This window comes from Lipotes vexillifer, unplaced genomic scaffold (assembly GCF_000442215.2).
Source record: "Lipotes vexillifer unplaced genomic scaffold, Lipotes_vexillifer_v1.1 scaffold614, whole genome shotgun sequence".
Lineage (NCBI taxonomy): Eukaryota > Metazoa > Chordata > Mammalia > Artiodactyla > Lipotidae > Lipotes > Lipotes vexillifer.
Window position 1 is genome coordinate 647,225 of NW_006787203.1, and position 24,068 is coordinate 671,292.

General features: G+C 36.3%; 2 protein-coding genes across 3 annotated transcripts in view; one reads left to right on the forward strand and one right to left on the reverse strand.

Moving 5' to 3' along the window:
* Positions 1–5,961, reverse strand: part of VPS37A (VPS37A subunit of ESCRT-I) — a 39,467-nt gene extending 33,506 nt beyond the window's left edge. For both annotated transcript variants that reach the window (XM_007459908.1, XM_007459907.1), the window contains exon 1: positions 5,507–5,961. In XM_007459908.1, the coding sequence (XP_007459970.1) occupies positions 5,507–5,631 (125 nt within the window). In that variant the 5' untranslated portion in view covers positions 5,632–5,961. The remainder of the gene's footprint in view (positions 1–5,506) is intronic.
* A 21-nt stretch (positions 5,962–5,982) lies between these two features.
* Positions 5,983–22,076, forward strand: CNOT7 (CCR4-NOT transcription complex subunit 7). Its single transcript, XM_007459909.1, has 7 exons — positions 5,983–6,184; positions 7,703–7,913; positions 9,765–9,958; positions 13,353–13,514; positions 16,234–16,378; positions 18,718–18,828; positions 20,441–22,076. The coding sequence occupies exons 2-7, from the start codon at positions 7,797–7,799 to the stop codon at positions 20,567–20,569; spliced, it is 858 nt and encodes a 285-aa protein (XP_007459971.1). The 5' UTR covers positions 5,983–6,184; positions 7,703–7,796; the 3' UTR covers positions 20,570–22,076.
* Positions 22,077–24,068: the final 1,992 nt, after the last annotated feature.

Sequence of the window (24,068 nt, forward strand, 5' to 3'; positions counted from 1 at the left end):
TCCCCTGCATCGGCAGGCGGACTCTCAACCACTGTGCCACCAGGGAAGCCTTATGTGGTAATTTTTTTTAAAAAGCAGGTATGGACTGATACTACTATAGGGAAAATTAACTAGAGATAGCACTTGAGTGTTACCATCTATTTAGGAAAATTTTTAAATGGTAACATGCTTTATTGTGTCATATACTCTGAAATTATAACTTTTAATCACTGGTTATAGACTATGATTTAATGTATCAAATTAAAATTCACTTAATTATGGGATTGATATACATAAATTTTAAGTTCACTATAAGAGTTCAAATTTATAGAGTCAAAATATTGACATTTTGTAGGTTTCTGTAGCTTCAATAGGCTAAGGCACAGCAGATTTTTATAGAATTTTTTATTGCAACAAGTCAAGGTGATTTTCTTCCCCGAGAAAATTTTACTCTCAAATACCTTTAAGAGTTAGAAAGGTACATGAATGAAGGCAGTTGCTTGTGGTACAAAAGGGTGTGATTGCAAACTGGTAAAATGGAGAAGAGCGGCCCAGTAAATAGGACAGCTACTCCCAAGCTCAAAGCAAACACTGTTATGTGGGAACTGTTGCCAGATCTTTCTATTTTAAAAGAAAAGTTGGAGAGGGCAAAGGCTATATGGGAAATCTCTGTACCTGCTGCTCAACTTTTCTGTAAACCTAAAACTGCCCTAAATAATAAAATCTATTTTTTAAAAGTTAGAAATTTGGATATTTTAATGAAAAATCTCAAATTATGTCGACAACAGATTTTTAAAAAAATACAACACTAGACAGGTTAAAACATATACACATATCCTGTCATTACAAACTTTTTGTGTTATCAAGTTTGCATGTGAGTCCTTATGAGCTGACAGTAAAAACTACAGAAAGAAAGGTTTGGAATCTAGGCTTACTAAGAAACCCATGAGTTTACAGGAGACAGCCTTATACCTGGGAACAGGGGGGTTAAACTTAACAGCTATAGGTAAGAAAATTATATAAGAGCAGACTCTCCAAAGATGTTATAAGGTTTTTTAAAAGAATCTGGGTAATCAGAAAGAATATCCAAGGACTGGCAACAAAAGAAGATTTCAAAACAATTTTTAAAAACTATGAGGTTGGCACTATTGTATTTAAGATACAAAAATAAAATAATTGGCATTAAAGAGTACTTACTGTGTGTCCGATAACATTCTAGTTTCTTTACATGTATTGTCTGAAATTTTTCAAAATGAAATCTTACATTTCATTTGTGAAGAAAAGAACTCTTTCTTTCTGAATGGAAAGTCAGAATTAGTCCTGCCAGAGGCAAGTGAGCTGTAAGCTTGTGAGCAATTCATAAATAATAAGCTGGCTAGATCCATGCAGGCTAAGAGGCAAAGGTTCCAGGCACACTGATTCTATGCAGTGGAAAGAAGGAATACAATCTGCTGCCTGTTTACTGTGTGTCAGATACTCTATTAAATGTTTATATATATTACTTAAATACCAACAATCCTGCAGAATAAAAATCACAATTCCTGATTCTACAGATGGGAATTGGAACTCAGACTTCACCTAAGTCATGTTGCTTTTCCCAATGTCAATAATTTTTGCTTGTTTGCATTTATGTTCCTCAAATTCATTTTCTCTAACAGCTCATACCAGAGTGAAAAAGAAAGCAATTCTGATAAAAATAACTCCCAAATTAGATTTTCTGATTAAATATAAAATAAAAATAGCACCAGAATTACCACATAACTGATTATTAAAACAGAGAAGTCCTTTACTTGAGAGAGCTGATCTCCCTAAGTAAAAGGTAACAAAGAGTACTATTTGTATAACTTTGAATTTATATAGTTAATTACAGATAACAATTACCATTTACAACACAGCTCCAGGTTGTTCCTTCAGAGCTAAGGAAATAAAATAATAAAGACGCTAATTAACTGTAGATACTGTGAGAGAGGAAGAACCAGGATAGTAAGGATGGTAAAGTAACTGTTGAGCTACCATCAGATTTTAGTATTTTCTGATTGCAGGGTCAATGCAGGGAGATACTTAGCTTCAGTTCGAAGAATCTTTAAATACTGGGATTAGTGAGTATCACTTGGGGCAGTTTCAACTACAAGTATCAATAATTGAAAAACCAGGTCGGAAGTGTCTTAAACAGTGAGGGGTTATTTGTATGTATAATACAAATGTATATGTATCATATAATCTTATACAGCAAGAAGTCCGGAGGAAGGAAGTTTCCAGATCTGGTTAATTCAGCATCACAATATTATCACAGACTGTCCGTCTTTCTACTCTACCACATTCAGTAGTCAGTCTTCTTCCTTCATGATCCAAGCAGTTCTAGATGTCCCATGTAACACAACGATATCCAAAACACAAAGCATTTCCTCTTAGACACTTCTATTACTAAGAAAATGTTTTGAGCAGCTCCCCAGCAGACTTCTTTTCCAACCCACCACCCCACTGACTAAGATTAGGTCAAGTGTCTTGCTTCCACAGTAACTAGCAGTGGGAATGAGACCATCATCATTGGCGTGAACAATCATTATTTACCTAAGCAGGTTGAAAGAGCACAGCCTCCATTAAATAATTGGTCCCACAGGCCAGGAACCCATATAAAAACAATGTTCTTCCAAGAAATCAGAAGAAATGGATTTAGATGGGAAATCAACAGTGTCTCTTAGAGTGAGCTTCTTTAGGAAGTAAAAGAAACAACAGAATTAGTTCTACTCCTGCCCATAAAGTCAGGAATTTTAGTGGTAAACTGAATACTGTGATGACTTATTTAGAAGGTGGAATAAAATTCTTGAGCCTAGTAATCTACATAACTTTGTTTCCATTTTCATAGCAGACAAATGTGTTATTATATTTTGGGTAAACACTTTTTTGGACCATCATATGACAGTGTCCCATTTGCCCTGCCTTACCAGTAAGACTTAGATGAGGAATAAATACACATAATATTCAGCTAACCTTTAGGAGAGGCCTGCGGAAGATGAGGAGGTAGGAATTTCTTAAGGTAACTGAAAAGAAGCTTACATTGATTAGGGAAAGGGAATTAAAGAGACTCTTCCCTGAAGTGGGATTTTTTTTAATTATGAGGAGTTGGAAGGTAGATGAGAGAATGGGGGTGGGAAAGGTTATTGAGGAGACGAAGTCAGACGCTTTCATGGCCAAGAAAGAGCTACTGACCCTGTATTTGCAGAAGGGATAGAGTATTAAACGTGAGGCAGGTGGGCAGCACTGCAACAAGATATTAATACTCGTAACTGAGGAAGTTTTGTATTATTCATTAAAATACCGTTCGAAACATTCTTTGAACTTTTACAAAGTGCACCTTCAGAATAACCAATCGCAGTGTCTTTTTATACAAAAATCTTTAAGCATAAGTTGTAGTATTGAATTTGGTTACTCAAGCAACATATTTTCAGATACTGCACACATACATCATTTTTACCAGCTAGTTTTAAAATGTATGTCATGAGTTAAAAGAGCAGACTTAACAAGAATAGGTAGAAGACATTTTTGGAATCGTACCATTCTTTGAAAAATGGAAGTACTTGACCTCCTTAACTGTCACCAGAATTATCCAAGTATAGTTTATAAATGTGAAATATTTCAATAAAAACTTCAAATATTTTTATAAAAGAACTTAAAAGAATCAAGTACTTAAAATTAGCTGTTCATAAAACATTACAAATATGTAGATAATATCACATGTCTGATTATGTCCATAATTTCTGGCTCAAAAAATAACAAAAGACATCCCTTCTGCATTTGACTCAGAGTATTTACCCATCCTCTTAAGCCAACTGCAGAACTCCTTAGATTAGCAATTCCTGCCTTAGAATCTCACCTTATTTGAAGGCCAAAAAAATATACAATAAATTTTACATCAGTCGCTTTCCTTATTTACCAGCCTTAGCAGCAAGGGACTTTGGAATATTTGAAAAATTCACCTCCAACCTCAAAGAATAAAAATTTGCCAGCAGTGAGAATATCTAACAGAATATACTAAAGGCTTAAAAGCAATTAATTCCAAAAGTATGGTTCTAAAAAGTATTTTGGCAATAGCAGTACTAGCATAGTATACAAACAGTCTTCCAAGGTGATGCCTTCTAAGGAGACAAACTTTCGTTGTTTGTTAAAAAGGAGTCACCTTGCTTCATAAGCATATTTTGTAAGAGTAGCTCTTACAGGTTAGTAGAGAACACTATTTGGAGTAAGACTGACTTGTAAGAACTCTATGAACTTAATTTTCCAAAAAGAAAGCCACCATTAAATCAAATACCATGCCATTCTTTCCTGTTTAATACCACAAATTCTCACCTTTCTAAAGTTCTCAACAAGCAGAACAATTGAGACAAAGAACCAAGAAACACCTGAAGTTCAATCAGTAATAGGCCTCATTTTAGCCAGACTCACTTTGCAGTGATTTTTTTCTTTTAACACTATATCTAATTTAAAACTGTTCTACACTATAACTTGCTTGGGAAAAAATCCTTAGTGTAACAGATAAAATGGCTCCTAGAAGTTCCTTCCACAGGAATTAATCAATTTTAATACCTCTGAATATATATACTTCAAATATATGAAAAGTCTATTAAGATGTTGACATCTTTACATTAAAATACGTGCTGACACTCAAGTAAATATACTTGCATAATTCATATAATATAAAGAGGCAGTTCTAATTTTTGAAAACCACTAGAGGTCACAGATTTTTGCAATATAAAGGGCTGCAGCAAACCAGTTTACAATAAAAACAGTTGAATTAATTTGAATTGCAAAATATTTCTAATCTGACCACGCTGGAAATGAACAACTCATACAACGCCAACAGAACAATCAAGATGACTCTAAGGCAATTCCCGAGTGTGGGAACAAGAATAACAAAGTGAGAAATGAACAGAAACTGATAGTTGCCAGCTGTGGGGAGGTGGTTAGAACGGGGTAAATCTTCTATTAGAGACTTCAGAGGATTGAGTATGTCACTCCCAGAGAAGAACTCACTGGTGAAAACTGTCTTCCCTTCTCTTTAATGTTGAAACAGTTTTGTTTTGTTTTCAAAAATGGTCCACTATTTGTGAAACTTGGAGATTACTCTTCACAATTCTTTTTACCCAAGTACAGAATTTTAACAATTCTGCCAACGCGGCAAACAGGTGGGCAAAGGGCAAGATTAGTGAGGAAGCCGGGCAAAGCAAGGCATACTGGAGACAGACTATGAGACAGATTACAGTCAGCAACGCTGTGTCAGGAGGGATGAGCAAATCAGAATTAGAGGAGCTGAGCAGTGGTGGGGCGGGACGGAGGGAAGGAGGGCCCGGAAGAAAACCCTGAACGTGGGTCAGGGATGGGAGAGCAAGCGTGAGAGGCAGGATGAAGGGAGGTAGGTCAAAAGGCGGCAGCTGGCGGGAGTCGGCCTGAGGAGCTGCGAGTGTAGTTAGGACCAGCCCGCCCTCCCGCCCTACTTTTTCTTCCTGTCGGAGAGGCGGCGACCAGTCACCTGGAGTGTGAGTTCCGGAGGGACTCGATCTGCCGCTGCTTCTGCTGTTGGAGGCTGGTGAGACCACCAGGGGACCCAGCCGCGGAGGAGGAGGCGCTCTTGGTCAGGGGAAAGAGCCAGCTCATCCTCCACGGGTCCCCGGGCCCGAGGCCCTAGAAGGCTCTGGCCTGCTTCTCCCAGCTGCTCAGCCCGGCGGTTCCCCAGCGACAGAGGAGGAGCGGGCAGGGACGCCCCAGCCCAAGTGCTGGGGAGCCGCGTCTTCTCTAAGCAAACCCGGCCGGGGGTCCTCGGGGTCAGGGGGGCATGCTCTGTCTGCGGACAGCTGGAGACAGGGAACTCGCCGCCCGGGACCAGCAGTCCTTCCTTCACTGCCCTGACGCCCCAACCAGCCAGTCAGGACGCCTGACCGCCCAGCTCTCCACCACCCCCAGCTTCCGTCACCTGCGTGCCCCGCCCTCTCTGCGTGTCGCGTCATCATCTGGCGCCCCCGCCCGGACGTGCGAGAAGCGACGGCGCAGCGCGGTGCGGCGCAGCTCCGGCTCCCCTTTCCCCCTTGCCGGGCGAGAGGTGTCTATGGGGCACCCGCCGCCGCCGCCGTCGTTGCCGCCACCCCCACCGCCGCTGGGTGCTGTCTCTATGGCGAGGAGGAGGAGGAGAAGCGCGAGCTCAGCGACACAAGTAGATCTTGCCAGACTTGCCGGGGGAGGGGCGGGTTGGAGAAGTAGAAAGGGGACGGGAGTGACGAACCTAAGCGGGTGCGCGATGGCGCCAGCCTGAGTGCGGCTGGCTAAGGAAAGGGCTGGGCGGCGGGTGGAGGGGGGAGGGTAACTGGGGCTGGGGGTATGTCAACGGGGTGGCGCGGAGTGATGACGCAAAGGCTTTGTACCTGGTGCTTCGATGCTGTGGGGCGGAAATTGGGAGTGGAGGGCGGTGGCCTAGATCCTTAGCTTCTCGTATTCCTTCACGCAGCGGTGCTTGGGAGTCCATCCGGCTCCGGTCAATGGTTATCAGCACCTTCGCTCTGGCTTTCTGCCAGGAAGAGTTATCTGTGACTTGAGTGTGTCTGTACTGTCCTCGCGTTTCGTTGGGAACCCGCTGTTCGGAGATGTGTGTCTGTACTGTCCTCGCGTTTCGTTGGGAACCCGCTGTTCGGAGATGCTACCTCCAGTAAAGAGAGGGCCTCTGATGCCTCTTCGGGGCTTCTGGAGCTGTAGTAGAGAGAGGTGGAGGAAAGCAGTGTTTAACTACAGGGTCTTTCCACTATGTGTGTGTGTTTGTGTTTAGCGAAAAGGGTTATAAAAGAAGGGGCCCTGGATCTTTGGTTTCTGTTCTTAGAGCACTCGAGGTTACATTTGTGACTGCAGAGTTTAGAAGGGGAGGTCATAATTCCCTTTTTTACACTTTCTGTTATGATTTTTTTCAAAGTTGTGTGAAAAATGAAAGCGCATCTGGAATTTCCCTGCTCAAGAATCAATGTTGGTCTGTACTGTTATCATTATATACCATGAAACCTGCGTTTAGGGACCAGAAACGTGACATGGGTGTTTGGTAACCAAGGAAAATGCTCTGGTTTTTAAGAAATTAGAAAGAAAAAATTTGAAATGCAGACCCTCTGTTGCTTTCTTTCTTTCTCCCATCCACAGTTACAGACATGGAAACAGTTTCTGTGGCTGTTACTTATTGCAGAAAGAAGTTTTTTTTTTAATTGGTTTACTTTTGGCCCCTCCAATCTGACTTGAATAAATTCCAGTAGATTTTGTAGTTAAATCAGACTTTGAATGTTCAGTTAATGAGGAATAAAAGCAAATACTATCTTTGCCCTAGTAACATCTGATCTGATCTTTTCACATGTATATCAGCATGTCACTTTTCCTTTTTTTTCTAGAAAGGGATGTCTTTATAAAGTTTTATTCAGAGAGTGAGTTGAATTTAGAGTAATTTTTAAGTAATGAAAAAATTTTAACAATGATTAGTATGTACACAAAAACCACTGTTTTTATATAACAGTAGAACCAGGAAACCTGTGTTGTAGTCCTTTTTCTCCTACTGATTAGCTGTGTGAGTTTAGACAAGTCACTTTCTAAACTTTGATTTTCTTATAAAGCAAGGACTGTGAATAGATAATCTCTTAGGTTTCTGTCAACTCAATTATTCTGTGATTCAGATTCCTCATATAGCTGGTTCTTATTTTGACAGGTACATAAATAAAGGATAACGTATTTTACGAAACAAATCTTCAATCAAGTATAACATTTTGATGCTTGGCATCTAGACTCCTTGTGCCCTCACTATGCCAGCAGCGACTGTAGATCATAGCCAAAGAATTTGTGAAGTTTGGGCTTGCAACCTGGATGAAGAGATGAAGAAAATTCGTCAAGTTATCCGAAAATATAATTACGTTGCTATGGTATGCCTATGAGCAAAATCCTTAAAATGCTTTTTATGAAAGAGGAAAGGGGATTTTAAACATCTTGAATTCAGCCCTTCTGGCTGATTTTTTTTAGTGATTAATTTAATTATAAAAAGAATTTTGTCAATGACCTCCAACTAAAGACCACCAAGAACACACCTGTAATATGACAAGTTGGGTTTTTTACTCATTGCACTGATGGAAAATGCATTCTTAGAACCATGGGGCATTTGAGTAAGAGTGTTAGAAAGGACTTTTAGGATTTGTGCTTGTGGCAGGTGGTTTTAGGAAAGGAGTAAGGAAGCAGGGCTTTGCTCTGAACTGGATACTGTTAGTAAGCTTGGGTAATTCCATGATAGGGTATCTTATTGAGTCTCAACTAGAATGAGAGAAGACTGGAGTGAGGCTAAAGCCATAAAGAAGCAACAGTCACTCAGCCAAGATAGAAAGATGTTTGGTCATTTTTGTGGTTTGGACAAATGTCTGTGTTTTTGCGTATGTTCAGTCATGATTACAGACTGGCCTTGTCTGATGTCATAGTGTGAAACTGTTTATATTCAGCAGAAGAATGCTAGGACCTAGCTGTGAATGCCAGTTCTGCTCCTAGCAACATTAAGGCCTAATATTAATACCAGATGGAACTCCTGAATGTTTTTCTCAAACAACAAAATTCACATTTCCCAGTGAAGCATTGTTGATCTGCAGTTTTTTGTTTGTTTTTTAATTACCAGTGGAGTTCCGTGGACACACTGTACTGTTAAGCATTTCTACTTTTGCATATACTGTTCAATCTGCCTAGCTTGTCTACTCAGTTAATTATTTTGCTTCTTTACTATTGTGTTTTGGCTTCTCTACTGTTTTTAGATTATTAGCTTCGAGAAGTAAGAGATTAGTGTCTTAATCATCCTTTCTTCCCTGACAGCTAGCATAACACATAGCGTCCAGTAAAGTGGTTGTTGAGTTGGACTGAATTGAGAAAAGTTTTCATTTCTTTACTGCTTCATATGAGTTGATATTTAGGTTTTGTTCTTAGTTTCCTAATTTGAATTTTAATACTAAACTGATATATTATTTTCTTAGTATATTTAATACAAATAAATTAATACTTTTTTTTTGGGAGGGGCAGGTTGATTGGTTAAAATATGAATATTTGAGTGTACATAGATAATGCCCTATTTAATAGATGTACTTACAATTAGAATGAAATTATTTTTTTCTAGTAGGAATTCATAGTGATCATTTCTCTCTCAGATGATAAGGAGTGACAACATTAGAGATGTGTTTAACATTCTACAGGAATGAGTGGTGGCATGCAGTTTTTAGCAGTTTTTAAGGATGTGCTTTCTCTGGACTGTAGAGAGAGTACTGTTTTAGCCCAAGAAATTAGGAGGGTTTTGGTGTTTAGATAAACCTTACTTCAGAAAAGCAATCGGAAAGTATGGTGCATTTTCCATTCTTTTTAAACAGTTCTTCATTGGTTTTAACATTAGAATACTCTGAGCATAGTTTCACACACTGGTTGAGAAACATGAATTTGTGACTTTTTCCCCCTTCCTTGGGAATAGAGTTCTCAGTTGCATTATTACGTGTATCTAATACATAGTAGTTTTTTACTAATATATTTAAAGTAAGAAGAAGTCGTTAAGTTTGCAGAGTTTTCTTTTATGGTTCTAAAAAGTAATGCTCTTCCTAGTTAAAAGGTACTTTGCAATTGAACGTGAATTGTGTAGAATATAACCTATAACAGGATTCTTTGACTTGTACCCAAAATTATTTATTTATTCTAGGAATATGTGGATTGTGGTTTCGACCATTTAGTAAATAATGAACCTTAAAACTATTTTACAGGACACCGAGTTTCCAGGTGTGGTTGCAAGACCCATTGGAGAATTCAGGAGCAATGCTGACTATCAGTACCAACTATTGCGGTGTAATGTGGACTTGTTGAAGATAATTCAGCTAGGACTGACATTTATGAATGAGCAAGGAGAATACCCTCCAGGAACTTCAACTTGGCAGTTTAATTTTAAATTTAATTTGACGTAAGTGGGAAATAAATTTAACCCAAACTTTTTTTTTTAGTTTAATTTTAGGAGTTAATTTCCCTCAAGTATGACAAATGAAATTCTAACTGAATTTGTTGTCATTATCCTGGAAATATTTAAAACCTTAAATTTCAAAAGTTTACGTTTCTTTTTATCATGGGACAAAAGAATTAGACTAAAGAAGACAATGCAAATACTTTGAGGTTTAGAGATGTTATTTGAAAAGTATGACTGCCACTGTTTTGAAATTTGGAAAACTGGGTATTGAAAATACTTCTTGATTGAAAAAATTATCTTACAACATTAATTTTGCTTTCAAACTTTGAGTGCAATTTGAAATATATATGTTTTTGTTGTAATAGTTATCCTTCTTGTGAAGAGATTTTTATTATGGTCATACTCCAGTGTATGAGTAGATTACACATCACAGGTGGTAAGATAGTTCTTGGAAACTTGGGTGCATTTTCCTTTTAAATCAATATTATATAATGTTTATGTTCTCAGGTCAGTCCACAAAACCTTTTGTAAGTTATATATGGGAGAAGTAATAGTATCTTTGAGCCTAGTGTTTCTTTTAGAATCAATTCAGAATCTGAATTCTAACTCAAGCCCTGGGTCAAAACCCATTTTCTTTACTCACAATACTTCTATATCATTGGTGCGAGTAGTCTTGATAGCTTAGGGAAGTTTCCAGTGTTTTGGGGTAAGGGCAAATTGTTTTCAAACTGACTGTAAGATGGGGAAATGTTTAATACATTTTGAGTATATTACTATACTGCACTATCCTTCTATTTGACAGCCTCTGATTGTTTCATATGATCTAACATCCGATTTGAAAAATTGTAAAAGAAGGTGTAGGACAAGTAATGGTAGTGCCACTTAAGAACCTCCATTCTCTGAATGTGATACTTAGCATATAAGATCTAAAGAAAAGCAGGGCTGATGAATTCAGAGGGTACTGTTGTCAGTGGTGCAATAGTATGGCTTCTCATTGCATTATGTTTAGCCTGACTCTTTGTTTTTACTCTGTTGAATTTAATAATATACGCTCCAGAACTTGGTAGAGGGTGAAAGGTACTCATCTCTATTAAACCATTTATACGTACCATTTATACGTACTTTAGTTCCAAAACCATTTATACGTACTTTAGTTCCAAAAATTCTCTTTTATCCTTTTCCCAAAAGATAACCCTTTTTAAAATCAGTTCTTTACCATTTCATTTGTTCCATGTTAACCTTTTTTCCAAGCTGATCATTAGAACATTGGTCTTTACTACGATACTGCTGTGATCGCACCTACCTGAGTAGGTGACCATTAAGCGTCTCAGTTTTGGTAAAGTTGACATTTTTCTTTTCTAGAAACATCCTTGTTCTAATAATAACTGCTTTATTATTACAATCTCTGAAAGACTTTTTTTCTTATACAGAGAGGGCTACTGTAGTTTTGCCACCATTCATACTAATGTTAATATCTTAAGAGATGTTTAAGGATACAGTGAAAAATATTATTTAAGTAGAAAGGGTCAGTTGGAAGATAAAACCAGTTCTACCTAATGTGGAGAAAGAGCACCATGAATCTTGGATATTTTGAAGAAAGATGAAAATTGACTTTTTTATTGAGTGCCTAGAATGAATATGTCAGCAGCTGTGCTAGGCCCCAGGGACATAGTGTTGGGGAAAGTTGGTCATAGTCATTATAACTTAGTGTTTCTATAATTCTTCTGTCTTTCTATTGCCAAAGTCCAATGTTTGGGAATTTGCTCTAAACTGAGTTTGGAGTTGATATGTACATGAAAATTAAAGTATAGTTTGATACTTGATCATAAAACACCAGAGGTACTCATCCAGGTCTCTGTCCTGGAGGCTGTGATGCAGTAGGTCCAGGTGTGGGACTTGGGAATCCATATTGTTGCTAAGTTTTCTGAGCGATTGTTATCATTGGTCAGGTTTGGGAAATACTGACTTGAATAGTGCAGTACTCCTTGGTGATATAACATTGAACAAAACAGACAAAAATCATTGCCCTCTTCAAGCTTAAATTCTGATTGAGAGAGAGATAATAAACTAAATTAAAGTAAAGTGAACATATGGCCCAGAATAATGTGTGCTTGGAGAAAAAATCTGGTATGCGTTTGGTTGATTATAGTGCTAAAGCATGTCTCTTAGCATTGGGGCATGATGAGTGAGATTCTACTTGTTTAAGGTACATATTTTAGTATAATAAGGACAGTAATATCTGTTGTGTAATGAAAAAACTTGGATTTATTCAGATACCCTTCTGTAACAAGGGTTTTCCAGGGAAATTTTCCAGGGAATTTTGACTTATAGTGATCGTTGTGGTTCTTCTCTGTTTTTAAATATTTCAGTTGCTAGTTTTGTTATTTTTCAAAGACATTTAATAGTAAATTGATTTCCAGAGAGTAGACCATAAGGATACTTTCTGGCCTAAGTGTAATGTTCTTTTTGGTTTTGTTTAATTAAAGCTTTTGTAGAATTTTCTTTTGCTAAGTGGTAAAAACCAGTATTCTCACAATTTTAAAAGTAAATAAAAGGAAACATCCAGTGGGCAATGCATGAAATACTTTTCATTTATTCTCAGAAACATACTTTCATTTTGATCACTTTTTTGATTTAATATAATGTTTTGGGTACCTGTGTGTTTGTGCTTAGAAATTAGAGATGGCTTTCTTTTTGGCTTAAGTAAAATCTTGAAAGATTGGTTTATATTTAGATTTCCTGGCTTGATTTTTGGGAGGTAATCTTCTAGGAGTAAGGTTGTTAGAAGAAGAAATTAATGCTATTCTAGCAGAGCCCTTCATTTTAAACAGTTTACTGCTTATCAGAGCTATTTGAAAGGCTCATCATTAGTGAGAGGAGGCATCTCCTTTTTCTTTAAGACGGAATGTGCAGCCACAGCAGATGTTTTCTACTCAGTCTCTTTCCTCTTGAGAGCCTGGGAGATAGACACAGGCCTTCACCCCCGGGGCTGCAGCTCCATTTGGCAGCATTAAAAGGGCTGCTGAGACTGAAAGCCCCCGATAAGAACACGTCTCTTACTTTGTGGTGGTAGCCACTGGTTAGAAGACCCTTTGTTTCAAACCCAGTTAAATTTACTTAACTTGTGAAAGGCTAATGAAATTGATAGTAAAGATGAAAATCTCACCATTGGACTGTTGTGAATGATTATTTACTATATGAACATTTTTCTAAAATACTAAATGACCTTTGTACTTAAGTTGTGTTTTCATTCCATATATGTGAAGCACTGGAATAAATGGACCCAAGCCCATTCTCTCTCTTGATATTTCTGGCGCTGTAGTTATAGATATAAGTGGGAGAAAAACAGTTTGAAGTATGGCACTTTTGAATGTTTTTCTTTTTCTTCTGCCAGGGAGGACATGTATGCGCAAGACTCTATAGAGCTACTAACAACATCTGGTATCCAGTTTAAAAAACATGAGGAGGAAGGAATTGAGACCCAGTACTTTGCAGAACTTCTTATGACATCAGGAGTAGTCCTCTGTGAAGGGGTCAAATGGTTATCATTTCACAGGTAAAAAGATTACATTGAAAATGGCATTTGTGTTATCATTTCCTGGCTGCTTCACACTTCACTTGGGTCACTGTGTCAGCAATTTCAGGCTTAGTTACAAAAAATTGGCTGCCATATAGCAGTCTCCTAACTCTTGACAGGCTGATGTTGGTCTACTTAAAGATGAATTTAATGATACGGGATCCATTTTAGACTAAGAGACAGTATTGCATGTGGAAAGAGCACAGGCTGGAAAAATAGACCTTGGTTTAAATCCAGCAGTGCCATTTGGAATCTTTGTTACCTAGGGTTATTTAACATTTCTAAGCCTTAGAATGAAAACATTCATTTTTTAAAAAATTTATTATCTACCATATGCCAAGCACTGTGGTAAGAGTCTAGGCATTAAGCTACGAACAAAATAGAGTAAAATCATTTCATGGAGTTTACATTCTGGTGGGAGTATGCGGACAATTTTTTAAAATGATGAGATGTATATTGTGGTTTGTTAGATGGTGATTAAGTGCTATGGAAAAAAAATGGCAAAGAGAAAGCTAGGGGTGGGTCTCTGTGGTGGATTTTAATGTTTTTTTTTAATAGAGTGTCAGGAAGAAATCACTTAGAAGAATTATCTTGCAGAATTGTTTTAATGGTCGATAATAACATATTTAAAGCATCTAGTAAAGTGCTTTATACACAGTAAATTCTCAATAAGTGGTAGTTTAAAATTCTTTCTTATCATAAAATAAAACCAGATTGTTGAAGAGAATTTATGGCAAGGAAATTAATTCCATTTTGTAAATATAGACTTTTAGGTAAGAGAAAGCATTTTCCTGTCTAAGTAAACTAAATTAAATTGGCAGCCCAGGGACTAATAGTGACCTTGGGAATTTTATTTGGCCTCTTGTTATCTTTTTAAAAAGCACTGCATTTTGCATATATTCATGTTGATATACTTGGTCCACTTCACACATTTAAAAAAAAAAAAAAGTTTCTGCATGCTTTAGAATTTCCAGTGCTGGCCTGTGTAATGAAGGAGAATAGTGAAGGACTTTTCATATTGTCAGCTTCAATGCAGTACTAAGCAGTAATTTTTTGAGTTGGAGTATTGAGCATACTAATTTCCACCTATCATCTTTTTTCTCTATTCTCCATTTGAGCCTATACCTCAGGAGATGAGGCTTAAGTCTCTGGTAATTTCAGGAACGTTTTTTGAGTTCTTTTTTTTTTTTACTTTCCTGGTCATGAAGATACAAAAGAACTGGAAAGCATAGTCCTGTTTTTTTATTACTATGTATGACAGGTTCTTTCTTTCAAAAAATACGCTGAGCAAATACCCTGTGCTAGGTACTAGGATAAGATGAACAAAAACAGAAAGGGGTCATGTCTTCTTAGAGTTTAGAGTCTGGATTAGACTCTGATATATTTGAGCATTTGTCAAGATATGTTAAGATTTTATTCTACTAAATGTCATTAAATATTTTCTTCATATTCTAATCTATTTCTAGTAGATAAAGAATAGTTGAAGAAATTTATAAATCCTAAACTCTAATATGATCTTCCTTTTACTAGTATTGATGTTAAGCAAACATACTGACATATTTTAGGTAGACAGCAAAGTTACTTCCTTGTTAGCTACCAGAAATTTAAAGGTTTCTGCTGTTTATTCCTTGATATTCCTTAATGGTCTTCAATGTAAAAACATTTTTTTCTCTTTTTAAATTAAGAAGTAAAATTCTAAACATTGAATAGAAATTTTATTTGTAATCTCCCCAGAAAGATATGTTAAATAGTATCTCTCATCAAATATTTCAGTCCCAACTATGTGCCATAAGGAAAAAAAATTAAGATGTGACACGTACCCTTTAAACGTGGAGAAAACAATACATGTGCTTTAAAGGGAAGTACAAGAAAACAGCTTGTCTGAGAAATCTGTGGGAGCTGAGCTCTTGAGGGAAGGCATCCTGTGGGAGGTCCTTAAAGGAAAGGTAGACAGGGAAAAGAAGGGGTGTGATTGTGGCACGGGAGTGTAGAGAGGTATTGATATAAAGCTGTGGAAAAGACAAACAGTAGGGAGAGGAGGTGTTGATTTGAGAGTGTGGGAGTTGGTTTTTTATTTTCTAGATACTAGTTCTCAGCCTTTACTACCTTCACTTCAAGGTTCAACATTACCATTAGTATCTCTTGGGGATTGAGATAGGAACAAAATTTTGAGGAAAGAGAGTATTATTAATACAATCACTTAAGGGAAGTGAAGATACTTTGTTAGGGAATTACCGTTTGGGTTTTTGAAGTGTATGACCTTGTTATATAAATGATGGGAAGATATGCATTATTTTTGCCTTCTGAATGCCAGTTTTCCTGTGTCATTTGACATTTTTGCCAAGTTTCCTTTCATCGTTATTTTTTGAGATATCTGCTATGGACAGTTTGATACTCTTTAGAGAGTTTTCTATTCAAGGATTAGCAAAATAGTAGTTTAGTGACTACACGCTTAGGAGGGTAGTAGAGATCTCTGTATATTGGTATCCCTGAATGATGAAATGACAGTCTGTAAAAGATGGCATTTTGCCATTATAATTGTAAACATATTTATTTTCTCTTTTCTTCTGTGTACTGGTTCTTTTTTTTTTTCTGCCTACAGTGTGACTCACTTAAAAGTTGTATCAGGAAAAAATTTATCTTTTCATTTCTGTGGTATTTATGGTTCCCTCTTCTTTATTCTTTAACCCTTTTGCAGTGGTTATGACTTTGGCTACTTAATCAAAATCCTGACCAATTCTAACTTGCCTGAAGAAGAACTTGACTTTTTTGAGATCCTTCGATTGTTTTTTCCTGTCATTTATGATGTGAAGTACCTCATGAAGAGCTGCAAAAATCTCAAAGTAAGGCTTCGAATGGCTTTATCTGTAATCAGCACAGTATTCAGAATGGGTGACTGACTTACAAGGTGCTGGGTTGGGATGTTGATTAAACCCTATTTTTAAGTTTTATGTTAAATGCGGTTACATTATCTGATCATTTGATTCTTTTTTTGCATAAATAATAGTTTATAGGAAATCCTTTTTCAGAGCTTCAGTATATATTGGCAGAATAAGTTTTCAACAAGATTTAAACAGAAGATCAGATTTTTGTCATTGCTTGCCAGATTGAACATAAACTAGCACAGAATCTGAGCCTCTCAGGCACAGAAGTGCAAGTTCTCACTCTCTTGCAACACGCACATAATCTTTCCATGCAAGATAAAGTCTGAAGTGGCCAGCAATGTGCAGAGAGAGTCAGTTGTGTAGCAAAAAGAGTTTCCCCTTCAGCTTACCTTCATGAGAGATTATTTTCTTGGGTCTAGTCATAGGGTCATGTTACTAGGAGTAAATTACATAGCTAAAAGGGTTTTTCCCCCCTCCCCTGGCCCATAGATGTCAGCTTGTTAGTAGTAAGTGCTAGTGATTGGGTAGGTCCTGTCTAGACAGCAGCTTACATTCTGACACTGCTTACCATGTGTGTAATGATTTGTTACTTCTGAACATTAATTCTTTCAAAAAGAAAAGAAAGTGTCTTTATTAAGGAAAAGTGCTCCTTTAGTCTTAGAATGAATTCACTAGGGGGTACAGACTCCTAAGGAATATAGTGGTTTTGTTTTTTCTGGTGTGTTTGTGTTTAAGCTGTAATTCAAGAAAAACATTTATGTAAAGTGGTTGCTTCATAGAACTTACATCAAGGTTAATCAAGTTTTCTCCTCACCAGCTTTTTAGAAGTGCAAGGAAGGTTATACTTTTAAGAGATGGTAAAAACTTTAAGAGTTTTACTTTTATGCAGAAAGAAACAATTTAGGAATTGAATAAGGAAACTTTGCTTTTGACAGATGAACTGAAAATCATGAGAGTGGTCTTTTGTCCAAAGTTTGCTTGCCTCATTACAGGATATAGCATATAACCAGGGAAATTTTTAAGAAATATTACTTCACGTTTGTAGCACCAAAGAACAGCAGAATTCTGTGCTATTTGAAGAGACTACTGTGACTCAAGTGAACTTACAGTAGGTTATCCTCATTACTCTAGAAAGGGTACCCCCTGAAAGTACTGAGTGCTGAGAATCCAAGGTGTAAATGTTTTAATTTGGCTGTGGAAATGCTTTTTAAAATTGACATGTCTGTACAATGACAGTTTTGGGGAACAGAGAACCGAATTATTGTTCATTATGTGTATGTTGTTGAAAAATTTCTAAGCATATTAGATATTCTGAATATGCCCCGAGTTACCGGCAGTGTTAAAATTTAGGTTAATGACAAAGGTACTTTTTGACCTATAGTCAGTGGTACTGAATGGCTCTACTCTGTTGCTCTCCTAAGCAGCTGCTAATGATACCTAATCCTTGTGCTATTTTTAGCTCTGAAGCAACTGCTGTGCAAAGCACTGTTTTAAGCTGTGTGTAGATTAGGGCTAGTTTGGTGGTAGAGGCCTTAAAAATTTAGAGAAATTTGTGTGTGTCGTTGGGCCTGATGTTTCTTTACTTTCTCTCCTCCCATTTTCCCCTTCTTTATTCTCCTTCCCTCACTCCCTCTCTCCTTCTTTTCTTGTATTCTTTCTCTTCCTTTCTTTCAATCTCATTATCTTTCTTTTTTTTTAATCCTAGCAATATTTACATAGGAGGGTGTTTAGCAGACCCTTCTAAGGAGTTGTATTCTTATTACAACATAACCTTTTTAAACTAACAAAACCACAGTTAAGCACTTAGTGAATTCTTATGGATTTAATCATAACAGCTTTGTTTTGTGCAAATTATTTAGATGAAACTATTTAGAGATAGATTTGTGTGAAGCTTAAGAAAATTTGAAGTAACTGCCTACAGTCAGTTTTATAATAAGTGATGGATGATAGAGGGACTGTGAATGTACTTGGTAAATGTTACCCTGTGTACGTGTTACCTTATGTATGATCTGCTTCCCCCATATCTTTAGGGAAGTTATTTGCCTGCCACATGCCTTAAAGAGTATGATGAAGATAAATTTTCCCAATTAGGATCTCATTTATTAAATTATAAACATCTCCCCCATTCAACAAATACATCAGTAATTCACATTCTCTGTTTTTTTGCTGATCTTCATAAGGTCGTCTTTACATACTGAAGTTCATTTCTATTTTGGTCATTGTCTAAGTTATGTAATTTGTGAATTCGAGTGTTGCAATGTTTCTTTCTTTTGACAAGCCATTTTTCTTTCTTGTAGGGTGGTTTACAGGAAGTTGCTGAACAGTTAGAGCTGGAACGGATAGGACCACAGCATCAGGCAGGATCTGACTCATTGCTCACAGGAATGGCCTTTTTCAAAATGAGAGAAGTATGGAGACATCAGTGCATTTTTCTCAGTTGGTTTTTAGGTTGAGAACATTAAAATCTAATGGCAAAAGTTTTGGGGCAATAAGTACATATTAAGTGAAGATATAATTATAGGTACCATATAAGTCATACTCACTACACTTGAATGAAAGTAATCAAAAGTCATCATAAGTCATCTTGAAATGTAGTTCAGAAGGCAATGAAAAAAAATAAGTTCTTTGTAGAATAAAAAATTTAAAGGACCTTAGAATTCATGTAGGTCCAACCATATTATTTCTTGGTGAGGAAACTGAGGCCAGATGCAGGTAGCCTTTATCCAAGGTCATACACATTACTAATGGGAGAACTCTAGAGGACTTTCTGTTGGCCACATCAGTGTTGCTTCTGTCAAGTCAAGGAATCCATATGTTAAGTTTTCCCTGGCACTGGCTTCTCTTAGGTATTAAACTGCTGCTGAAAATACTATTTGCTCTTGCCATTCTTCAGTTCTTTGAGGATTTACAGAGTAGGACTCATGCTTTTTAGTAGATTCTGACAAAGAGGTTTTGAATTCTAAAGGGGTTAAATCTGAAATAGTTAAATCAAAAATCATGCTGGGCAGACACTCCTTAAGTGGCAAAAGACAGAGATAAGTTCTTCAAATATAAAGAAGTTAGGTATGGAAGAATGAAATTTAATGAACCCAAGTTACTCTTAGGTTAAGTGACAGGTATACTTCACTGTAGCTAAATGCAAAGAAAAGAAAGCCAGTTGTGCAAAAACAAAACAGAACGGACTTTTTTGCTTACAAGAGTTTTCCTTCTTGCAAAATATTCACTGTAGAATTCTTTTGAGTATATCCTCTTAGACATTAAAGAAATGACTGAGAATACTTCTGGGGATTTAAAACTTTTTGTAGAAATGTATTAATAATACATACAATAGAAAGCATATAGCTATTTTGCCAAGTGGTATTGATTCAGAAGTCATTTGGGCTGTTCATGACAAGTAAACATTTTGTTTTGTACTTCTTCCCAGTGCTTCATTAGAGAATTAAGACAACCTTTTGAGTTCTCAGTTTTGCATTTAAAAATACCTTAATGGTTCAATTAATGGTGGATTCTCTGCTACTAATTCGTTATCTTTATTTTTCTTGGCTTTATTAAAGATAATAACCTAATCTGAATGTTCAGGGTTTGCTGTCCACACATGTTTGGGGTTTGATTGTTTTTAGCCAACTTAGCCTTGCACATAGACTCAAGGCTACTTATAAACCTAAACTTCCCCTCCCCTGCCCATTACTGGCTATTTTTGTTCATTCTCATGATTAAATATTATTAAATTAATGGAATAAAAATGCCTGCCATTTTTCCGTTACAAATTCTCAAAAATGGTCTGAGTGTTAATAGGAAAGGCGTTGTGTTTATACATTTTTTTGGTAGTCTTTTTCTTTGGTTTCTTTTGAAAGTCAGTCTTATACGTTTAATTTAAATGTGTGGCTTCAGAGGAGCACCACAGAAAAGAGCTGTCATTATAGTTAATGAACAGTCAGTACTTACATTGCTGAAATATAAATTACCAGTGGTACCTTTTGGTTAAAATTATCTTTTTTTTCTTCCAAAATTCCTTTTTAGATGTTCTTTGAAGATCATATTGATGATGCCAAATATTGTGGTCATTTGTATGGCCTTGGTTCTGGTTCATCCTATGTACAGAATGGCACAGGGAATGCATATGAAGAGGAAGCCAACAAGCAGTCATGACATGAAATAGTTCTTTTATTTTTATTTTATTTGAGCTACGCACATGCTTGTATATAGCTTTTATCTCTGGTTGAATCCCTTGAACAATAGACATTACTTTTTTTCTCTCATAGCTCATTTTATTTTCTGCCTTTCAGTACTAAGTATGACCATTCCTATCTCAGATCTTAATAAATAGAAAAGCATTCAGGTTAAATCTGGCCTTAATATACTTGTTAGTAGGCGTGTGTGACGGAGAGTGGGGAAAGCTATTCAGTATTGAATACTTTGATCAACATTACTTACTTGAGCTTGGTTTTTTTCCCCTTCCTAAATTAACTAGCACTGACTGTAATTTATTTCCCTGTTTCATGTCTCCCTTCCATTCTGCAGGAGTTTTAGCTATTTGAGATTGTGGACCATCAATTTTGCACTTTAGAGAGTGATTCTGACTCAAATCCTCTGTTTTATCAGCAGTTTTGGCTTTTCTTGCTCTTAGCTGGAAAAATGACCATCTGCCAACTTTATACAGTATTTACTTGCTTTTGACCCACAGAATATAAAACATGCATTGTGCAAATGGTTGATTCAGCAAGACTACCAAAAAAAAAAAAGACAAAAAAACTACTGAGGAGCTTAGTAACTGCTGTTTCTGTACGTAGTAGTTAATCTCCCAAGCACATCTAGTGTCTGTCAGTTTCTAATTGGCATGTGTAGGCTGCTCTGTGACTGAAGAATTTTTCAAACCAGCTTTACACCCTTCAGGAAAAATCCTTTGTGATTGGATGTTTCGTGTCTGCCCGGAAACTGGTATCCAAGATGTTGAAGCTGCGGTTATTTTATGATAGCACACTTCCCTTGATCTGCTTCTTTTTATTCCATCGCTATTTACCCTTATTTTTAATTTTTTAAAATTTTATAGCCATACTTAATGATGCTCTTGATTTGTTGATTACACAAATCAATTTCATTAAAATCCAAAGATTGCAAGTCTTTAGGTATATTTTATACCAGATTAAATTAGAAGACAAAAAATTTGTGCTTTCATAGTTGCTACAAAGATAAATAATGGAGAGATTTGGTGCAAAACAACAAAATACAAAAAATATAAATTTATTAGCTATATACAGTGTAGCTGATAAAATTACCTGAGGAGTGTAATGCTTGTTTATTTTTTTGTGTATATCTTTGCAATCTATTTTATATATATTGACAAAAGAGACTGTGAAATATTTAGCCATGCAGAATATGTGACCAGATCAGAGCATGTGTAGGAAGACACTTTGGTAATCATTAACTCTGCCCTGAAATGATGGACTACAAGTTATGATGTGTGTTATCTGCACTTCAATCAGTAGTATTAGCAAATCTCCAAATGTTAGCCACATTGGTTTGTTTCTCTTGTACATTCTTTATTCATGATACTTCAATGCTGTAACTGGGTGGTCCTTTTTAAACAAAACATTTGTGAAACAGGGATTGTTTTTAAAGCTTTTGTAAATAAAGGCTTCAGAAATGTTTTCTTATATATGTTGATGACTAGTAATTTTGTTTTAGAAATATCTGGGGGCTATTTTTTTTTTTTTTTTAATTTGGGCAACTGAACATAACTCAGTAACTTTATTAACTAGATGATTTTTCATCTATTAATTGAAAAAATCAACCTGAGCCTTCTACATTTCAACAGTGTTGGCTTATTTTTTAATGCATACCTCAACTAGATGTTAAGACTTGACTTCTGTCTCCCCATTTATTCTGAAAGATGTACAAAGTAAATGCATTTGGTATAACTTACTGTGGCTTCTTTTAAAGTCAACACAAATTAGCAGGTATCTAATTGGTTTCTTTTTCTTTTGATCTTTTATAAAGATTGCCTTTTAAATAGCCATGTAGTTGCTGAATTTCAGTTTGTAGTTGCTGAATTTCAGAGTTTGTATCAATTTTTTGGTTTTGGTTTCTGTCTCCAAGAACTAATATATTTTATAACTTCTAAAAGAGGAACATTATAACCTTTACTAAACCTAGCTTTTGGATAAAAGATATTCGATCATTTTTTCATGTTATAAGCCATTAATTCTGGACTTAACCGTATTCTGTTAAATCTACTAGAGCAAGAATCAGCAAACTATATGGCCTACTGATCAAAACCAGCCTGCTGCCTGTATTTTGTATGGCCAGTGACATGAGAATGGATTTTACAGTTTTTAAATGGTTGGGGGGGGAAAAAAAGAGCATTTCCTGACGTGAAAATTATGAAATTCAGCATTTAGTGTCCATAAATAAAGTTTTATTGGATTGCAGCCACATCATTTATGTACTGTCTATGGCTATCTTTGCACTACAATGGGAAAGTTGAGTAGCTGCTACAGAAACTGCCTATGGCATTCTCATCATTTCATGACCCGACAGCAGTTGTGCCATGTATATCTCTGAACCACAACATTTTATTGTTTGTTTATATTACCAATTCATACCCACTATGTCAAAACAAGAAAAGTGCACTTTGGTGTGCTTTTTAAGGCACACTGGAGTGTGAATTATATTATCAAATTTTAATAAACTGTGACACTATAACTGCTAAAAAAAATAACAATGTATGTTGATATAACCAGACTAAGCCCTCATCACAATATTCCCAACTCATGGGAAAGCAATAGGAGAATTAGCAATTTTAAAGTGGAGTGTATCATCACAGCATAATTTCTTCATAAAAATAGAAAATGAAAATAAGCCTGCAGCCAAAGTATGTTTAGAAGTGGCCCATTTGTTAGCCAAGCAAAGCTGTTTACTGATGGTGAGTTATATATCATGTCTGAATGCAGTAGCCCAAAGAATGTATCCAGAGAAAACTTAAGCTTTGTGTACAGCTTTTTGATGAGAACAGTTGCTTGAAGAGTGGGGCACAACATCAGCAGTTAATTATGGAACAAGACAAATGATTTTGAGTTTTTCTTTGGCTCTTAATGAGTCAGATGTTATCAGTACTGCCAGCTGTTCTTTACTTTTGAGAAATCAGTGCTGAGTTTGAGTAAAGAAGAAACGACTACAGGTGAGAATATTTTCAAAGAAGTTGAGAAACCACTAAGTCAGTACAACCTGAAGTGGAATCTACAAGGATGTGATATAACTGATGGTGGTAAAAGTATGCATGGAGCAGGAAAATGTTTAATCAAATTTTAAAACTTGTGGAAATGTAAGGTGTTTGGTTTGGTGGGGACCCATTTCACTTATGTCATACATCTTTTTTTGTCCTAACAAGAATTAACATTGTTTACTGATAGCTGGTGTCTTACACCACTGCAAAGACCATGTAGAAAGAGCTTAAACCAAAAGAAAAAAAAAAAAAAGAAAAACATACCTGAAGTATACATCTGTATACAGACTGTCCTTCTGTTGATTCTTTCTAGCCATTACTCCAGGGCTCATCCATATTCTCTACTTCTTGCCTAAGTATATTTTTTTAAAGAACTTTAAAACATGTTTGTATGTTACACTAAGATTAGTGTATAATCAAGGTTGC